At 39.9% G+C, this 19311-nt stretch overlaps 1 protein-coding gene across 2 annotated transcripts in view; it reads left to right on the top strand.

The window, feature by feature from the left end:
* gramd1bb (GRAM domain containing 1Bb) overlaps positions 1–19311 on the top strand; it is a 117855-nt gene that overhangs the window by 28517 nt on the left and 70027 nt on the right. For both annotated transcript variants that reach the window (XM_085379629.1, XM_085379628.1), the window contains exon 2: positions 16117–17273. In XM_085379629.1, coding sequence (XP_085235755.1) covers positions 16867–17273 — 407 coding nt within the window. In that variant the 5' untranslated portion in view covers positions 16117–16866. The remainder of the gene's footprint in view (positions 1–16116; positions 17274–19311) is intronic.

Below are 19311 nucleotides of genomic sequence, written 5' to 3'. Positions count from 1 at the left end.
TGTGTGTGTGTGTGTACTCCAAGGGGCTTTTTTGTAATTCCAAAACTGCCTAATGGAGAGTCAGAGGTATTTAACCCTAGTGGGGTTGTCCTCTTGGTGGTGATCTGTGGGTCATTAACCCACTGTTCAGCATCTGTTGTCCCATGAGCCAAGGTGTGAAACAAGATGTGGGTTATTCCCGAACGAAGATGTGAATCCTTTGTGACACATCGTCCCATTGTGCCAGCATGTGAACCATTGAGGTTGCATGAGTAAGGTGTCAGCTCAATGGTTGCATTGAGGTGGCTGATTGAGGTTATCAACTGAGTGTAATCTTGAGAACCCTTAACACATTACTGAGACTGAAGAAGTCACTTGAATGAGTGATGAAAAGTTTCTCCCACTAAGGCTACGTCCACACTAGCCCGGATAAATTTGAAAACGGAGTTTTCGTCTGCAAACGCTCCACGTCCACACTATCGTTTTCAGTCATTTACACAGAGTTGTGCGCCCACATTGAAACGTCTGAAAATGCTTATGTTCCAGTACTGCGCATGCGTGAAACGCAAGACGATTTGACCTGCCTCATTTCTGTCTGCTGCTTATTTACTTTCTGGCTCTTTGCAACATTGCGGCAAAATGTTGCGGAAAAACAGAGTGTTTTTAAAGGGATTAACAATGAGGTGGAGTTGTTGCTGCGAGTAACACAAAAGCACAAAGTTGCAAAAGCGAGTGAGTTAAAGAATTTGAAGAAAAGCTATCTGGAGCATGTACAGACTGATATCAAATCTTTAATAGGGCTGTTGCTGTATAATGCCCTCCGCTATCTTACTGCTAAGATAGCGGAGGGCACGTGACTGCATCACATGACTAAAATGTGTCATCGTTTTCGAAAAGGCTCCAGGTTCGCTGTCCACACTTCGATGCAAAAACGGTGTTTTCAAATGTAACCACTTTGGAGAGCGTTTTCAAAACGCTACGTTTTCCTTGCCCGAAAACGCTGTCTCAGTGTGGACGGAAGGCCAAAACGGAGAGAAAAAGATGCGTTTTCAAATGAAAACGTATTAAAGTGGACATGGCCTGAAAATTCTACATCCAGATGAACATAATCAACTTTTCGGGCCTTAACACATTGTAAAGGAAAGCCTGGCTTATGGACAGGCAAGGTTGATTTCTGGTTTAATGAAGCAGGCACAATTGATTGAATGTACTAAACTCAACCAGACACATCATTTCATTTTTTGAACCACCTGTAGATGAGCTAGTTTTGGCTGCTCTCTAAATCACAAGAGGTCACCATTGCAGGTATCTCTACATGTTTGGTTTGGTAGGCAAACATAAACCGCTGCACCTATGGAGACACTTTCAATAGCCTTTTTTAAAAATGTGTAGTCCTGTTTTTCTCAGTGCATTAAAAGCTGTTTTGAGAGATGTGGTCAGCCACAACAGCCACACTACAAACATGTCATTTTATAGAGTATGATGCATTACTGTATGGTCAACAGAATATAAGGCATTTAAACTGAACCTCACCTTAAACATTCACAGCAGTAATGTTAATTCATATAACACTGATGGGGAGCATTTTTCTGCAGAAATAATTTCTACCTGATGGAGGCAATGAACTTTGTTTTTCACTGTGGTTTGTCAGAGTTCGTAAATTAAACTCCACAGCACTTTTCAGTTCTGTCAGTGACGTTAAGCACTTAATTTTTCTTTATAAACCTTTACAAATGTGCTTCAGACCTTTGAATCATCTTAAATCTTGTCTGTGAAGCTTCTCAGTCATCCAGGTCATCGTAGTCAAAGGAGCTTGCAAAGAAAAGCGTCTGGACTTCTTTAAGTTGCTTGAAGACGTTTCACCTCTCATCCGAGAAACTTCTTCAGTTCTATGGTCAAATGGTGGAGAGTCCCAGATATAAACCTAGTGGGAGTGACCCCCCACAGAGTCATCCCCTATGTAGCCGGTGTATCAGAGAAACTCAGGAGAGTTTTCTCCAAGCATGACATCCCAGTGTATTTCAGACCCAGCAACACGCTCAGACAGAAACTGGTTCACCCGAAAGACAAAACGCCAAAACACAAACTTAACAATGTGGTGTATGCTGTACAGTGCAGCGAGGAATGCTCAGACCTCTACATTGGAGAGACCAAACAGCCACTTCACAAGCGCATGGCACAACACAGAAGAGCCACCTCCACAGGACAAGACTCAGCAGTCCATCTGCATCTTAAGGATAAAGGTCACTCTTTCGAGGATGCCAACGTTCATATTTTGGACAGAGAGGACAGATGGTTTGAAAGAGGAGTGAAAGAAGCCATCTATGTCCACTGTGAGCGAACATCTTTGAACAGAGGCGGTGGTTTACGACACCAACTCTCTGCCATCTATAATCCAGTTTTGAGATCCCTTCCCAGACGCCTTAACGCCCACTCACATCCTGGGCCATCTGATCTCAGGAATTCGCATGATAATGTGGAGCCAGGTTTCACAATGAACTCACCCGAAACTCTGGCTGATTGGGACCCACACCCAGTTTCACACCTTGGCTCAGGCTATTAGAGGATCATCAGGGGGTCCTTTTGTCCCTCGGTGGGGGGATACTCCCACTAGGTTTATATCTGGGACTCTCCACCATTTGACCATAGAACTGAAGAAGTTTCTCGGATGAGAGGTGAAACGTCTTCAAGCAACTTAAAGAAGTCCAGACGCTTTTCTTTGCAAGCTCCTTTGACCATCTTAAATCTTAATAAACAGCCACAATCTAGTGCAGTTGGACTCTATTCTGTTTACTTAAATTTGTAGATAGATGCAGAAGTATGATTGGTTTGCTTTAATAATATACTATATAATTTATGTTGATAATTATAGTAACTCTAATGATTTTCAGAAGAACCTGGCTGCATAGGTTGCAATGGAAGGTGGAAGAGGTGCATACTAATCACTGAGCCACCATTCTGAGGTTGGATATAGAAATATGAGGAAAAGGGTAATATATATAAAATGTATGGAGGTTTGCGGAATCAAGGGAGTAAAGTAGAGGTAAAGTGGTTTTGGAGAGTGGGGTCAGGGTGGAGGTAATTGGAGCAAAGGGAAGATAAAGGAAAGAGGAAAGACACAGGTATAAGGAAGGGAGGCTGGAGAGGTAATTTGAAGGAGATGGAGAACGGGTGTAGAGAGGTGGTTCAGCATGAGCGTCCATTTTCATGTCTCCTTCCCTTTTTGCTTTACTTCCTTTGGCATCTTCTTTTTTCCAACAGCACTTTTTAAAAGTTTTGTTCCTCTACAGCCTTCTTCTAAAATGTATTTCAGTCTTCTGCATCTGTTCTCTGGCTCTCCCTCAGAGGACTGTTTTGGCAGCCAGGGCTTGTCTGTCACAAGATTTTGCTGAGCCTTGCAGAAAGACTTTCTTTCTCCTCGTCGAGCTTTACAATTTCACTGCCCCTCTGCTTCAGCTGATCCTTTGGTGGATACCCGAACCCTTTCTGCTTCCAGCAGTGTGATCAGCTTGTAGCGCTCCTGCTGGTACAAGTTTGAAATCTTGCTCAGTTTGTGCATTTTTAGTCTGTGTTCATACAGGTTGCAGTACATCGTCGACTTTTCAATAGAGCTGGGTGATAGAACGATAACGATATGTATCGCGATATAACTTTTTCTCGATAGAAAAATTAAACTATCGCGATAGACCTCGCCGCTCTTGTCCTCTTAAAAAAAAAAAAAAAAAAAAAAAAAAGAACAGCCAATCCAAATTAAGTAGCGCAGAGCCGAACCAATCACAGCCGCAGCGTCACGTCACGTGACTTGTTACGTACAGCACAAGTGCCAAGCCGCACGTGTGTTTGTTTGGGAAGCAGCCAGCCACCGTACCGCCCGGGTAATGGAGGAAATGAGTGTGCCGACTAGAAAAATCAACCGAGCGTGACCGAAGAGAAAACAGATGATGGTTCCAATGCCGGAGAGATTGTCGAACGGAAGAGCCATAGAAGTTCTGTAGTGTGAAGGTATTTCGGCTATTTCAAGTCTGACAAAAAACAGAGTCGCGTGCACTGTAAATTGTGCCAAAAGCAAGTCTGGAAATACAATAAACTGGTGCATGCGCTACGTCCACACGTACCCGGGTATTTTTGAAAACGCAGATTTTTCTATGCGTTTGCACCTTTCGTCCACACGTAAACGGCGTTTTTGGTCACTGAAAACGAAGATTTTTGAAAACTCTGTTTTTGCATTTACGTGTGGACTAGAAAAACGGAGAAAACACAGCATCAAAGGTGTGTGCATTCTTTGACGTCACACTGTGCGCCACGTTATTGTTTCGGTGAAATGAATTTCTACAATACTGTTACTGTTAATTCTACTCTCTGCAGTGTTTAAATGCTTACATATACACACAGTTACTGTCCCTCCACACATACGACTCGGTTCTGCTTCTATGCCCCAGCTTTGTTTACTTTTTCCCACCGAGGCTTCTAGACTTCTGATTGGCCAACATTTCTGCACGGTTAGGAATCTAGCTCCACCTGCTGCTTTGGCATGTTCATAGCAGCGTTTTCCTTCATTTCTGCCTTTATGTGTGGACGGGATTTTTTTTTTTAAAACGAAAACGGAAAATCTCCGTTTTCAAAAATACCCGTGTACGTGTGGACGTAGCCTCAGTCTCTGACTGGAAGCACTAATTCGTCATTCGGCTTTTGTCAGACTAAAGTAACTGTTAAAACTGTTTGAAAAGCTAAGCTATACAACAAGGAGAGATTGAGAATTTCCTTTTAGTTCTCAGTTTATTTGATATTGACAAAAGTTAGTCAATTTTGTCTGTTCTTCTGTAAAACAAACTAAGATTTATTTTTAGAATTAATATTTTGTTTCTAAGTGGAATTGGCAATTTAGTCGTCTGTTTCGTTTGTTCTATTTTGAAACTTAAACGCTTTAGTGGCTGCCTTTTGTGTAGTTTGCAATATTTGCCTTTATTTATCTGAAAAAGTCTCATGTTCCTCAAGTACATCTACCCTGTTGAACTTATTATGGGAAATAAATATTTAAATAAAAACAAGCTGCTGATTATTTCACATTTTACTTGTGAGCAACGGCACATTTAAATCTTACAAATATAGTTATTTGGCTTATATCGTGATATATATCGTTATCGCCTGAAATGAAAAAAACATATCGTGATATGAAAAAATCTTATATCGCCCAGCTCTACTTTTCAGCTACCAGCTCTCTGATGCACGGTGTTGCTCTGTGCTCGCTTTGTTTTAATTGGTCATTTTCAACTCAGGACTGGATCCTAGTCTTGCTACTTCATTGTATACTAAATGAGTATTACACCTAAAGCAGATCATCGTGGTGTTCTTATTTTTTCCTTTGCATTCTAAAATTTTATTAATGATTTGATTTACACTTAAAACCTTTTAATGTTGGTCAAGTTTAGAATTGTTATTTGTTTCCTAACTGATCAAATGGTTTCAGTGACTTGCTTGGGATGAAAATTAATCCTAAAAAATATGCCAAAATATGTGTGTGTTGGAGAACACCTGAGCTATTAATATAAGATAAGATAACCTTTATTAGTCCCACACGTGGGAAATTTGTTTTGTCACAGCAGGAAGTGGAATATCCAGGAATATCCAGGGCCTTAAAAATTCCTTCAAATGAATTAGCGTCATTAGGTGACACATTCACATATAATCAGGTTACTTTCCTAAACAACAGATGCACAAAAAGAGCGAATGTGTACAGAAATAAAGGTTTGATTATTAACATGTCACTAGATTATGCAAACTAAGTGTCATTTAGTGTGATGCTGAACAAAGGGACAACCTCCAGACTCCTCTTTCATGTCTTCTGTTGGAGTTTTCTGTAGGTATCCGATCAGCCTTTGTCACAAACGCATGATCAGATTCTAATCATTCTTTTCTTTGTTTTGCAAATATATTTCAGGCACATTCTTGTTTTTTAAACCTGGCTTAACAGCCCTGAACAGTTCTATACCCAGCTTGTTCTTAGTGAGGCCAATTTGAATGCATCTCAACGTCTCATGTCTACTGGTTTCCGACAGCCCTAGTTCTCTTCACTGTCTGTGGTTGTCAGGCCTGGGAAAATGCCTCTTACTCCACAGGAAATGACTCTCAGTCACAGTTTTCTTTACCTCATTGAGTTTTTTTCTGCATTCCTGCCATTTAAGTAGCTTCCACGGAGTATATTATATATAGTCCTATGGATGTGCATAAAGAAAGTTTGGCCTGCATTTTTTTATTTCATGTTGTTTTAATGGTTAGGGCGTTTTAAGTGTGCATTGTGTTAGGTGTTGAACTGACTGAGCTAGAGGTTATGGGGGGTTTCCGTTGTGGAAAATATCTAAGTTTCTTGCACTTGCCTTTTCCTGTTGCACACTGCATGTGGTTTTGGCATGACCTTCTGTGGTACTGACATAACGTTTTTCTTCTTGTGAACAACAAAATGCCCCCCCAAAAAATTGTAGTGTTCTTACTTTGTTTGAAAGCTCGTGATTATAAGGTGATGTATCTGACCAGAAGAAGTAAATGATAGCATTTACCTGTGTTTGAGATAACTAGGAAATTTCTTACTCAGAAACCATCAACCAAATATAATAACATTTTAAACAGTCTGACTCCACCAAGGTATAGAATCTCTGGGGTATAGAGAATCATGTTATTCTATTGGTACCGACTACTAAATATTTGCTATCATCACATTCCTGGTTGATGCTTAAAGACATGGAGAATGGCCAAACTGGATTAAGCTGATAGGGAGGCAACCAAATAACGTAAAACCAAGGTATGCAAGAGCCTCTCTGAATGCACAACAGGCGACCGTGGCTCAGGGGGTTGGGAATCGCATCTGTAACCGGAAGGTCGCTGGTTCGATCCCTGGGCTCTCTGTCCTGGTCGTTGTGTCCGTGGGCAAGACACTTTACCCTACTTGCCTACAACAGAGGGGCCGATGGCGCGATATGGCAGCCTCGCCTCTGTCAGTCTGCCCCAGGGCAGCTGTGGCTACAACTGTAGCTTGCCTCCATCAGTGTGTGAATGTGAGAGTGAATGAATAGTGGCATTGTAAAGCGCTTTGGGTGCCTTGAAAAGCGCTATATAAATCCAATCCATTATTATTATTATTATTATTATTACAACATGTCAATTTTTGAAACGGACGACTATACCAGCAGAGGGTCACGCTAGGTACCACTCCTAAGAACAGAAAAGTGAGGCTACATGGGTTGCATGGGCTCACCAAAATTGGACTATAGAACATGGCTATTCAATTACAATCCATTTAGAGAACATGTCCTCACGTAAAAGCCTGAAATATCATTAGGTGACATATCATAAAGCCTAATAGTTGTATCAGTGGCTGCATGTAGTTAAAGAAAGAACGTTCTGTTCAATAGTTTTCCAACAATGCATATTATATATTTTTTACTATAAGATGCAGGGTTCACCAGAAAATTATATGGTACAAGGTTTTAACATAATGAGCGCTGTGAAATTTTTAACTTCATATATCAAATACTTTTCGATATATTCTTTTGAAAAAAAGAACCATCATCCCACTTTGGCACCATGTTTTTTTTTTTAATCTGAAATTGAAATCTGAAGCAATGTTTTAACATGAATATCTAAAACTATCCATCCATCCATTCGCTTCCGCTTATCCTTTTCAGGGTCGCGGGGGGCGCTGTTGCCTATCCCAGCTGTCATAGGGCGAGAGGCAGGGTACACCCTGGACAGGTCGCCAGTCTGTCGCAGGGCTTACACACAGGGACAGACAACCATTTGCTCTCACATTCACACCTATGGGCAATTTGGATTAATCAGTTAACCTATCCCCACAAACTAGATGTCTTTGGACGGTGGGAGGAAGCCGGAGTAAAACCACGCAAACACGGGGAGAAAATGCAAACTCCACACAGAAAGACCCCGCCCTGATGGTGGAATTGAACTCAGGACCTTCTTGCTGTGTGGCAACAGTGCTAAACACCGTGCTGCCCATCTCTCTCTAAAAAAATTAAAGATAAAAACCTAAACTTTTCACTGGTCTTTGAAAATGAGTCATAATCTGTCATCTGCGACAGATACAGCGTATTGGTTAGCTAGAATATTTTTCTTAAAAGTCCACCGCTGCTCCAGAATAGCCTCTGGATCTTGAGCTGGACTGTGGCCTGTCTGTTGGTGACCTGGGCAATAGGAGATTTGAAAAATGTCGCTAAAGCTAATGATTCTCAATTCTTTCTGCTGCAACATTCAAATTGTACAGTTAAAAGTAAAGTTTGGCATGACCACATGAAAGTATCCATGTTTTTGAACCATTCCTTCTGTTATGGGCCCCGTACTACAAACTGATTATTGTTTAGATGCCACCTGACCATACCTATCGCTTTATAACCACATCTTCTGATGGCTTCTTCCAGCAGGATGCCATGTAACAAGTCAGCAGATTTCAAACTGGTTTCTTGTACATGACAATGACTTCACTGTACTCAGACGACCTCCACAATCACCAGATCGCAATTTGCAAGGGAAATTTGCATCATGGATGTGAGTCCATCAAATCTGTGCCATCTGTGTGATGCTGTCATGGCAATATGTACCAAAATCTCTAATGAGAGCTTCCGGGTCCTGGTTGAATCGATGCCTTGAAGAATTAAGGCAGTTCTGAAGGGAAAAGGGAGTCAAACCTAATACCAGCAAGGCGAACAGGAAAAAGAGCAGGTCCATTGAGTGTATATTTTATTTTAGTTACAAATGTGAGTCACAGCATATCTAGGTTAGAATAAAATATGTCTGGTTGTTCACCTGAATCTCTCTTAATTTCCTTTAAGTGTAGGTTTGACTCACAATCAGTTCCACAGAACAGCTGTGCTTGTTTCCATAGTCTAACGAGGTTATTTTTAGATGGCACAGTATCTAAATAAGTGATGAAAGCTGGTGTTTTGATCAGTACAGCAAGTCTTCCAAGAGAAGGAGTCAGCCCTTTTCATGAAGTAAAATATGGGACATGGGATTGCTTGCTAGCTCAGATTAAGAAGGATGCACTTTGGGAAGCTGCATGGTAAAGCTTGTACATGTCTCAGGGTGGTCTTTTAACAAGACCTTTAGCTTAGCACTTGTACATGTACCTTTTTTTTTTATTCCTGAAAAAAAAAATGCATTCATTTTTAACGTGTTTCTAAAATAAATCTGGTGAACCGATAAAGAGAGACGGAGCGAGAGAGACCACTGAACATGTCGTTTGCAGTACAATGTGTTCCTTCTTTAAAGTCAGCGTGCTGTACTGGAGCACTTCTGAGATTTGTACGGTAGTTTAGTGCAGCAAAAGGAAAAGGTAAGATGAGGTTAATTTTCTATTACATAAACTGTTTTCTAATCCTATTAGCTCCACTCAAGATGTACTGTAACACTTGCCTGTCACCCAACTAGATCCAGTGTTATAAAGTTCTGCAACACTACTGAGTTTCCCAAAGGCATATAGCTGCTCAAAGATACAGTTTGGTATGAGCAATAGGTTGTTTAGTAGGGAAAAGACATCATGCCTGCAGAAAGACATTGGCAGAGCCAGTGGATAAATATTTTATGTGAAAATATTTTTTCCCCATTTTTGTTCAGTGTCTTTGACATTTTGTTGTTGTTGCTATGATTCCACCAGTCAAATTTAACTCAGTTTCTTCTTCTTCTTTTTTTTTCAGCGTGTTTTCTTTTTAAATTAATTTTTCTAATGTGTCGAAAGACCATAAATACCTTAAAATGCACCATAATATGTACTTAACATGATGACTAGTAATTTGGTTGGAGGAGCACAACAGTATTCCAAAACTTTTCTGGTAGGTAGTTTAATTTTGAAACTTGAGTTTGTAGATGCACGTATGGAGAAACTTTTAGAGCCTGATTCCCACGCTTGTTATTGAAAAAAATAGAAAAGAAAATCTGTTATTGCCATATGCTCCTACCACCCACACTGAAATATCCACTTTAAAAGTGTAATCCACCATCCATACCATGGTTATTACACGTAGTATTACTTACCAAAACACCATGGATCTCCCAGTCCTGTATGCTGCATATTTTATGCTCTTGTAAAGAATTAATTTGACTAATCAGAACACTTTATGTTGCATGTATTTTCATGAGTGTTTGTTAATTGGCATTAGCATGCCTCTGTAATCTGCCCACAGTCTTTGACATTGTGCTAACAGGGACAGAGTGCTAAGAATAGAGATGCAGAGAACAATAGAGTTGAACTTTGATGGTCAGTAATGACGCGTGAAAGGCAAGCAATCACATGGTTGTCCTGTCTTCTGTAGTCATTACAGTGATGGAAAACTGCGATCGCCTTCTCAGCTGTAACAGCAAAGCCGCTCTGTGGTAGGCCCATCTGTTGACTCCGCTAATGTCCACATGGCAAAGTGCACAAGGCACTGAGACACAAGATGGTTAGACCATTCGGGTCCTTCCTGCTGTGCACTCTGGATTTTAATATTATATTAGACAGGTGTGTCAACATGCTCTCCAGCTAGAGAGCAGTGTTTCTCACATGCATAACTATAATGAAAACTATTAATCTGTTCATTTAACTACAGAACAACCAAAGCTAAGCGCTCAGTCATGCTAAAAATGACATCACCTGCTCACGTGTGAGTCGAGCAGTGTCAGAGTACAACCCGAGTTTGCTAGAATGTGTGAAATTGTAATGAGACACGTTGTCTTGCCATGATTAATTCATGATGTTTCCCCACTTCCATGCTCAGCCTCTAGGTCATTGTGTGTATGTGTGTGAATGTATAGTAAAGAGTAGCAGCACCTTTAACTTTAAATAGTGAGCAAATTTTTTACACAGGGTTCCTGCAAAAGCTCATCTTCATGACTGTGCACATGTGCAACAAGAGTAAACAATAGGGTAGCTTTCATACTGTAAGAATTTCCTAAAAGCCTTTATTTCACTCGACTACAAAACAGTGCTGCCATTCTGCACTGATCTTTGAACAATAAAGTGGCTTTAAGCTGAATATTTGATATAATCTTACATGACAAATTGCAAGGAAGCCTGCAGTGGGTTACTGGTAGCATGTTGAATTTGCAGCTTTTATCTGAATATTCTTCGTCTTCTTCTTTGAGCTACTGCCTTTAGGGGTTGCCACAGTGCCTCATGCATCTCATCCTGTCCCCAGCATCCTCCTCTCTCACCCCAACTCTCTGCGTGTCTTCCTTCCCTACATGAATCGTCTCTGTGGTCTTCCTCTTTTCCTCCTGCCTGGCAACATATTATCCAATATATCCACTATCCTTTCTACTGTGCTCCAAACCATCTCAGCCTCACTTTCCTCACATTGTTTCCAGACCTCTCAGTCTGAGCTGTCCCTCTGATGTTCTCATTTCTAACCCTGTCCATCTTGATCACTACCAATGAAAATGTTAACTCTGTCACCTCCAGCTGTGCCTCCTGTGTTTTTGCCACCATCTCTAAACTGTCATCATAGCAGGTCTTACTACTAGGGCAGGGCAATATGGCCAAAAATATTTATCACAATATATATTTAAAAATTTGTGATAACGATATAATTGACGTAGGACAAAATACTTTACAATTCCACAACTTTATTAGTGCAAAAAACTCATTCAATGTATTTTCACTTAAAGAAGCAGCTGTTTGTTTTTTTTATGTGCATTAAAGTTATATAAAAATTTAACAGTGCAAATCCAAATTCTTTGCTGACAGTTTAACCAAAAGGCATTTCCAGTGGAAATTGGCCGACATATCCTGAGCATAACCATATAATATCCACAAAACTTAAAAAGAGATTATACACACACAATACCATAATATTATGTTGAAGTACAGTACGTACCACTCCGTGAGGCTCCTGACTACGGTAGCCGTAATGCTCCCACAATCCATCAAGCGGTGCGGCTTCGTAGCTTAGCAAAGTCGTACTAAAACATTTTTTGACAGATTTTTGAGCGGCATGTACCACATAAAATCAGTTCGGTAAAGTAAACTAAGTAGATCTCATGCTCCTAGGGCTGTTCGATATAACAATATATATCGGATGACAATATAAAAACGTCAATCGTTTCATTTTACGCTATCGTTTGTTTCGTGGTGTCGCAAAATAAACTGTTTACGGCAATATTTTTTCATCATTTTGATGGTCACTGTAGTGGCTATATTAATTTCTTAAAGTTCTCTCTTTCTCTTATATTATAGTGTGCACACTACAGACGGACAAGCGCCTGTTTTTATGCGTTGTGGTTAGCAACAACGACGGTAAAACCATCGCATGTCCGCTTGTTTATCTTTCACATAAACCTTTCACAATTAAAGCTCAAGATCCTGTTGAGACTTTTCAAAATAAACAATCACGTGAAAGATGCAGGGTATTTACGGATGAGAAGCAAAAAAGGTGCTAAAAAATAAACCTTAGACTCAAACGTTAGAATAGGCTTTTCCCCGCAGCACGCCGTGTAATAAATACTCACAAAGAAACGGCGGCCGTTACAACTTATGTCTAAAAATGTATAGATTCATGCATCGGTTAAAACACTCGACTCCAGGTCCACGACTCCCACCTGGAAACACTTCCCGCAAGTCGAGCTGCCCAAGATTCACAGAATTTACAGAAAATGTTACATTTTTGTGATTTATATCGTTATCGGGACGATAGATGAGATTTTGGTCATATCGCACAGCCCTAAATCCTCCCATGCTTCTTTCAGCTCCATATCGTTGGTTCTGTAGTGTACCATGTCTTCAGCAATGTTTTGATGGTTACCAATGATGGTGAATCTTCAGTGGTGGTGCTTGTTGGCATCAGTGGTTCCTTTATTTTCTTTTGATTTAGTCATGCAGATGAGCCAGTTGATGCAGAGGGTTGGAAGTGTAGGCAGCTAAAAAAAAGGTGTGAGTGGTTTACATCCTGTTTTTTTTTTTTTTTTTTTTTTTTTTTTTAAATACCGCTGAATGTAGTTGTGAACAAGCTTATATTTGCATCCTGTTAAAAAAACCAACCCATTATTAGACCTGGCCTATTTTCTGCATTGCCAATGAGGTTCTAACCACACAGTTGAAGTGTTGTGTAGTCATACTATCATAGCGCAGTTGATTTCTTAAAAACACGCATGGATAAAAGCCAACTTTGTCCTACTTACGATACCCTGGAGATCTGCTGTTAAAGGTTCAATTTTAGGATACAAGGTATGAATTAATTTTATCCGTTTGGCTGCCGCTTTAACACGCTGCAAGAAACCTTGGAGGATTTTTTTTCTCTTGACTTTACAGTATGTTTTGTAATGCTGGAGTGCAGCCGGCAAATCCCACTTCTATTATGACTCCTGGATCATCTTTAAGATCAGGCCTTTTCTGACTTAAGAGTGGGATTTTCATGTTCTCACTTTCTCTGGGCAAACTTATTGCATGGTTATATTCCTCTCTTATACTTCTAAATCTGTAAGAGCTTCTACAGAAAACAGGGCTTCTAGTCAATGAGATCGTTGACTCTGGATGATCCTGTCTTCGATATTTAATCTTGACACCTTATGAAGTTTATACATTTTTAAAGTGCTTTATTATTGACTGGCTTTAACTGTTTAATTATTACATGATTAGTTTTCGTAGGAATATTAGAAACAGCAGTAGTAATGTTATTCAGTCTCTTTCTGCAAACATGATGTGCACTGTCTTTACCATAGCAGGCATATAAACTACCAGTCTCTGTTTGTTTCTCACCTCATAGATCCCAACTGAGAAAGCCATATGTGCACAACAACCATGCTAGTATTTTTAATGGTGTGGGCTATGAGAAAGCACAGATGGTTATTTTCACTATTCACTCTGCTATCTTGTCAGTAGCAGTCTCGCTCACAACTCATCAAATACAGCACATGGTAAGGATGCCATGGCATCACATTTTAAAGCACTTGTTTCTGCTTAAGCCTAATTAAACCTTGAGCCTTGAGATTGTAACTGAGCATTTTTTGTTTATGCCATTGTCACACCTTCTGTCGCATTGTCACGTCACAGAATGGGAAACCTTTCCAATCTCCAGCAGGCTTATCACTGTGATACCCAAGAAAAGTTTGCCTTCTAATGTTAGAAAGTCTACGAATAAAATTCGGCAAAAGTTGGGACCATGCGCAAAAAGTAAAGAAAGCGCAGTGAGTTGCAAATTTCATAAACCATTATTTTATTCGAAATAGAACAAAAGGAAAGGACAGCATTCCTCCACCAAAAGTCCAGAAACTGGTCTCCTCAGTTACAAACTGTTAAAAGAGGAGGGGATGCTTATCGACTGGTAAAAATAGCCTTGTCCCAACTTTTTCGAGATGTGTTGCTGCCATCAAATTTAGTCTGAGCTAATATTTTCTTAAACTAGTATGGTTTTTCAGTTCATGTATTTCATATGTTTGTTTGTTTTTGTTTTTTTATCTTCCACTCTGAATAAAATTAGTAAAATAAGTAAAATTCTATAAAGTAAACTAGTAAGCAGTGTTGGGTGTAATGCGTTACTAAGTAACACGTTACTGTAATTAAATTACTTTTCCACTGAAAAAGTAGAGTAACTAATTACTGTTCATTTTTAGGTATTTTAATTACAGTTATTTACAATGTACTTGTGTTACATTGTAAAATAATTAAACTCGCTGAATATCATTATATAATTTCAATAATTTTTCTTCTAAACGTAGAAGTAAACTCTGCCGCTTTAACATCATTGTAGTGCAGGTGCACGTCATTTCGCGCCAGTTTGCTGCATAGTTGTATTCTAAAGCGGAAGATGTCGGACTCGGCTGAAGCGAGTGGCTGTTTTATGAAATGGACATATTCCCATCTCTTCACTTTTCTGAAACAAGCAGACAAGAACATTACAGTAATATGTAAGCTATATCCTGGGGAGAAAAAACTATCGGCTGCTGTTAATAGCACGAGTAATTTACTGAAGCGCCTGACACGAGAGCATAGACAAACACTTCTGAGTGATCCTTGTTCATCATCCATGGATAACACCGCGGCAACTCCTGCTAAGCAGACAAAACCTGATTTTACTTCAGCAGCACAGAAAGCGTCTGAAGGTGAGCTTAAAAAATGATTGCAGGCTACATTGTGGAAGAGATGCTACCGCTGCTTACTGTAGAGTCTCCGTCTTTAAAAAATGTATTTATTATTTAAAGAGTTTAATTTCTATTGTTTGCCCACTCAAGGTTTATAGGGATTTTAAGAAGTATTTAGTTAAATTACTTATTTAGTAATTAAGTTACTTTTCTGACACAGTAATTTTAAATACAATATTGACTAACTAATTAGTAATTAATTACTTTTTTAAAGTAACTTACCCAACACTGCTAGTAAGCTAGCATTGTCCTTCCCATTTAAACAAATATACTTAAATGTGACAGCAAAAGATTCTGAGCATTTCTTAATATTTTGGTGATTTGGGCATGAGCATGTGTTGATACTTGTATCTCATTTTCTCACACAGTACTGGCAACTTGCTCTGTGTTGATTTCTAACATGCCCCCATTTCACTTTTTGTCGTGTTTTTTTTTTTTTTTTTTTGCTTCACAGTTAGACATACAATAGTGACACGTGTGGTTTTGCTCTCATTCAAAAAAAACAAGACATCAAGGACCTGTCAGTAACGTTGCAGTTTCAAAATCACCTGCTGAAAGAATTGCCATCTTCAGAATTGTAAAGAAAGCTTCTCTGTTGAGTACATACCACATAAAACAGTTTGCAACCACTCAAATATCCTCTGTTTACAATGATAGTGATCCACAGAGGCCATCCATTACATGCGACTTTTTTTTTCCTTTCCTTTTTTTTGTGGACATTGGCAGAAGGTTTATAGTCTTGTATACATTTAACAAAGGCCTTGTGGTTTGACAGACTTAAGCTGGTGCATGGTGGTGGGTAGGTAGCGTATGTTGAGTAGAACAGTGTGCTGCCTGTCTCCTGTGATTGGTGTCCATGGTGTCTTCCTTTGTCTGTGTGGGTTCTTGTCCATTAAGCCCTGCCTCTTTTGATTATCTGCCTGTGTGGTTGTGTGTGCGTGTGTGACTGCTTAACTTGGCCATTATCATCCTCAGCCTTGCCTTTACCTTGCAGTCCTATCACTTCCCTTTAACCTGTAGGCATTAACTGTGTGGAGAGCACGGCACACTGGGGCACAAGACGGACTTCAGCCTGAAGCAACAGTGTCTTCCTGCAGCATCGCCAAAATGAGCACAAAGTGACGGCAAACAGCCTCCCAACCTCATACATCGGAATCGGCAATCAAGAGCTGACAGTGGTTGCCTTCCCTTTAGCATTAGCGGTAGCTAAAATAACAGCTCTCGGACAGTGGCATAGTAAATGTGTAGTTGGGTGTGTGTGTGTGTAACTTGGCCTCCCAGTCCCTAGGGAGAACCAGCAAAGGAGTTGTGTTACACTCCCTGACAGACCTTATACATGTTTCATCTGCTAGCCTCAGAACAGAAGCCCCCTTTGTTATCTAATCTAGCCGTCTTCTCTCCAGCCTGAGTTCACCGCCACAAGACTGCTCTTCTAAATCAGTCAGCTGGCCACTGAGCTACACAAACACCAACAGCTGAGGAGCAGCAAAAGGACTTGGTTAAGCCTTAGATATCTACTACCAGGATCTATATGCCAGTCTTATAATCCGTAGGCTAGCATGCAGAAAGGGCTTTAACATAAACAAGACCTGAAGGGGCTATGGGAGGTCTACCAAAGATTTTCAAGGATCTCAACTGTGCCTCACTTGTTCAGCCCTGAGCTTTTCTGCAATTCTTCAAGGCACAGAATTGCAAGACCTGTAATAATCTTAAGTTGTGTATCTTAAAAGAAGTGCTTTAGGGGAGTATTTAGAGAGCTAGGCAAAAATCATGACTGACACTCTTAGACCTCCTTCACTCCAGGTGAGTGTGCCAAAAGATGCTCCAGCATACTCCGATGGAGGAAACAATGCTGTGTCAGATGGCTCTGTGCGATCCAGCTCGTCAACACCAACCCTCCGTCGCAAACGCTTCAAAATGCGCCGCATGAAGAATGTGCCCAGTGAAAGGGAGATCGAAAGAGGGCGGCCGACCAACTGCCACCTTACAGCCAGATCCCGTTCCAGCTCCAAGGAGTACCTTCAGTTGCCTTCCATCGAAATCACACCATCAAGCGACGAAGATGCTCCTTCCTGGTCGAGGTGCTCCACACCAAGTGCATCTCCTCGCCGTAAGCGTTTCCTGTTGAGGAAGTGGCTGAAGGTCAGAGAAAAGAAGGAGCAAGGCAGTGAGAGCAGGTTTGTATGGGCCCTTTCTATTCACCTAAACCCCTCTTCTTCCCTAATACCTCCATGATGCTTCATAATTCCTGCTATCTGCACTAATGATGTATCTCCTACTTGAGAGTTCAGTTGTTGGCATGGTATTTTTCAATGACTGAACCTTTAGGTCTCTGTTTAGCTGAGTCTTATGTACTGATTGTGCTTGTCTTTCGTCCATATTTTGTTAGTTAATAAGTTAATAAATAAGTCAGATAGTTTATTTGTTAAGTGTTTTTCACAGGCAAACAGTCACAATAGGGCTGTATGCAGAAAGACTAAACTAAAAAAGAACATCAAGGGCCATAATAGCCATTAAAAAATACAAAATAAATTGCACAGATTGTTGCACCACATTAATGGAGTCACCAGAGTGTTGACCCCTGTCCACAGGTTACCCACATTAACAAGTTACATCTTCTTGCATGCAAGAGGCATACACAGTAAATGTTTTCAGTCATTTACTCATAGCTTAAAAGGTTGATCTGATTACACTATTGAAGACAGATCAAAAGGTTTAGATAATCAAAAGGTTTCCTCCTTTGAAAGTATGTGCGTGCAAAGTCTGGTATCTCAGATAAAATAATCAAGCGTGCAGCATGAGGAAAAGTCATAGTATTCTAAGTTGCAAATACAAATAATGTTGCAAATGCACTCAATTGTTCAGTCAGGCCTCTGAATGTTATTTGTAGCAGATAATCTAATTTTGCAAAGATAAACAAATGACTTAGCAAAAGAGACTAGTTAACTCGTTACTGATATCTAGAAAATACACTTTGGTGTCACAGAGGAAATAATGACAAAATTCTGATACTCTTTAAAAACAAATGATAATACTACTATTATACTACTACTACTAGTACTATAGTAATATTATAAACAACGTAACTAAGTATGTGTTTCTCTTAGGTATTGACGAAAAAATAAAGCCAATTAATTTTAATCTTGTCTGAGATGGTGCTATGCTTCAGGTAACATTGTGCCATATTTTTGTTGCTGCCACTCTCTGTCACTGTTCCTGTGTAGTGTGTGGCTGGTAGACCTTTCCTTTTTAATATCCATTTTTTAGACACAAACAATTGTTTTATCCAATTAATTTAACGTTATCTGTTAATGTTACAGACAAGCAGGGCTGATAATATTTGCTTCCACATTAATGTTACTGCTTTATTGTTCTCCATAGGCACTAGCTTAATAATAACAGATGGCTAATGTGGCTATAAGATAATTGCTAATAGTTAAACAGGAAACCTTAACATTTATGATTTATGGTAAGCGTTAAATGCCTTAGTGTTCCTGAAGTGGGAACAGTAATGACTTCATGGAATTCCTTATAAAGTGTTGTTCAGTGTTATAGATCAACTTCAGCTGCTGAACACCACCCAACATTGTTCTTTACTTTAAAATCCATCACAAACTAACCTGTTTATCCTGCACGAAACAGCAGTATTTTAATAATAACGGAGTCTGTTTTCCAGGACATTTCACAATATGAAAAAACATAGCTTCACATCATATACAGATCCAATACCTGATTTTAAAAAATTAGGACATTGTGCCAGATTTGCTCTGTGGGTGAGCAGGTGACCATATGCCACATGGCTGGAGTGCAGCAGGCTGGGTTTGAGTCTGACCCACGGCCCTTTGGATCATAACTTCCCCTTCTCCCTCTCTTCACTTTCCTGTCTGCCTTCATTCTTCCACTATCAAATAAAAGCAAAAAATGCACCTTTAATGCAGCTTTAAATTTCCAATTTATCAAATCCCACTGAGCAGTTCTTACTTTTTAGATATATACCTCTGTAGTTTCCCCTTCCATCTGTGAGTGCCATCATTGCTCTTCCTGAGAAACACAGCTTGCAGACACACTGTGTGACAAACTGCACACAAGCAATTTGCTTTTGCTGATATTTGTTGAGCAGTGGATACACAAATAAGATCTCTTGTAGTCATTCAGGTGTTATTGTTAAATAAAAATATCCCCAAAATGTGTTAAACCTAAAGTAACACCGCTGTT

The sequence above is a fragment of the Rhamphochromis longiceps genome, linkage group LG14 (genome assembly GCF_057381845.1).
Source record: "Rhamphochromis longiceps isolate RC_006_pf linkage group LG14, R_longiceps_female_GT1.1, whole genome shotgun sequence".
Taxonomy (NCBI): Eukaryota; Metazoa; Chordata; class Actinopteri; order Cichliformes; family Cichlidae; genus Rhamphochromis; species Rhamphochromis longiceps.
This window is presented reverse-complemented; position numbering and strand designations above follow the sequence as displayed.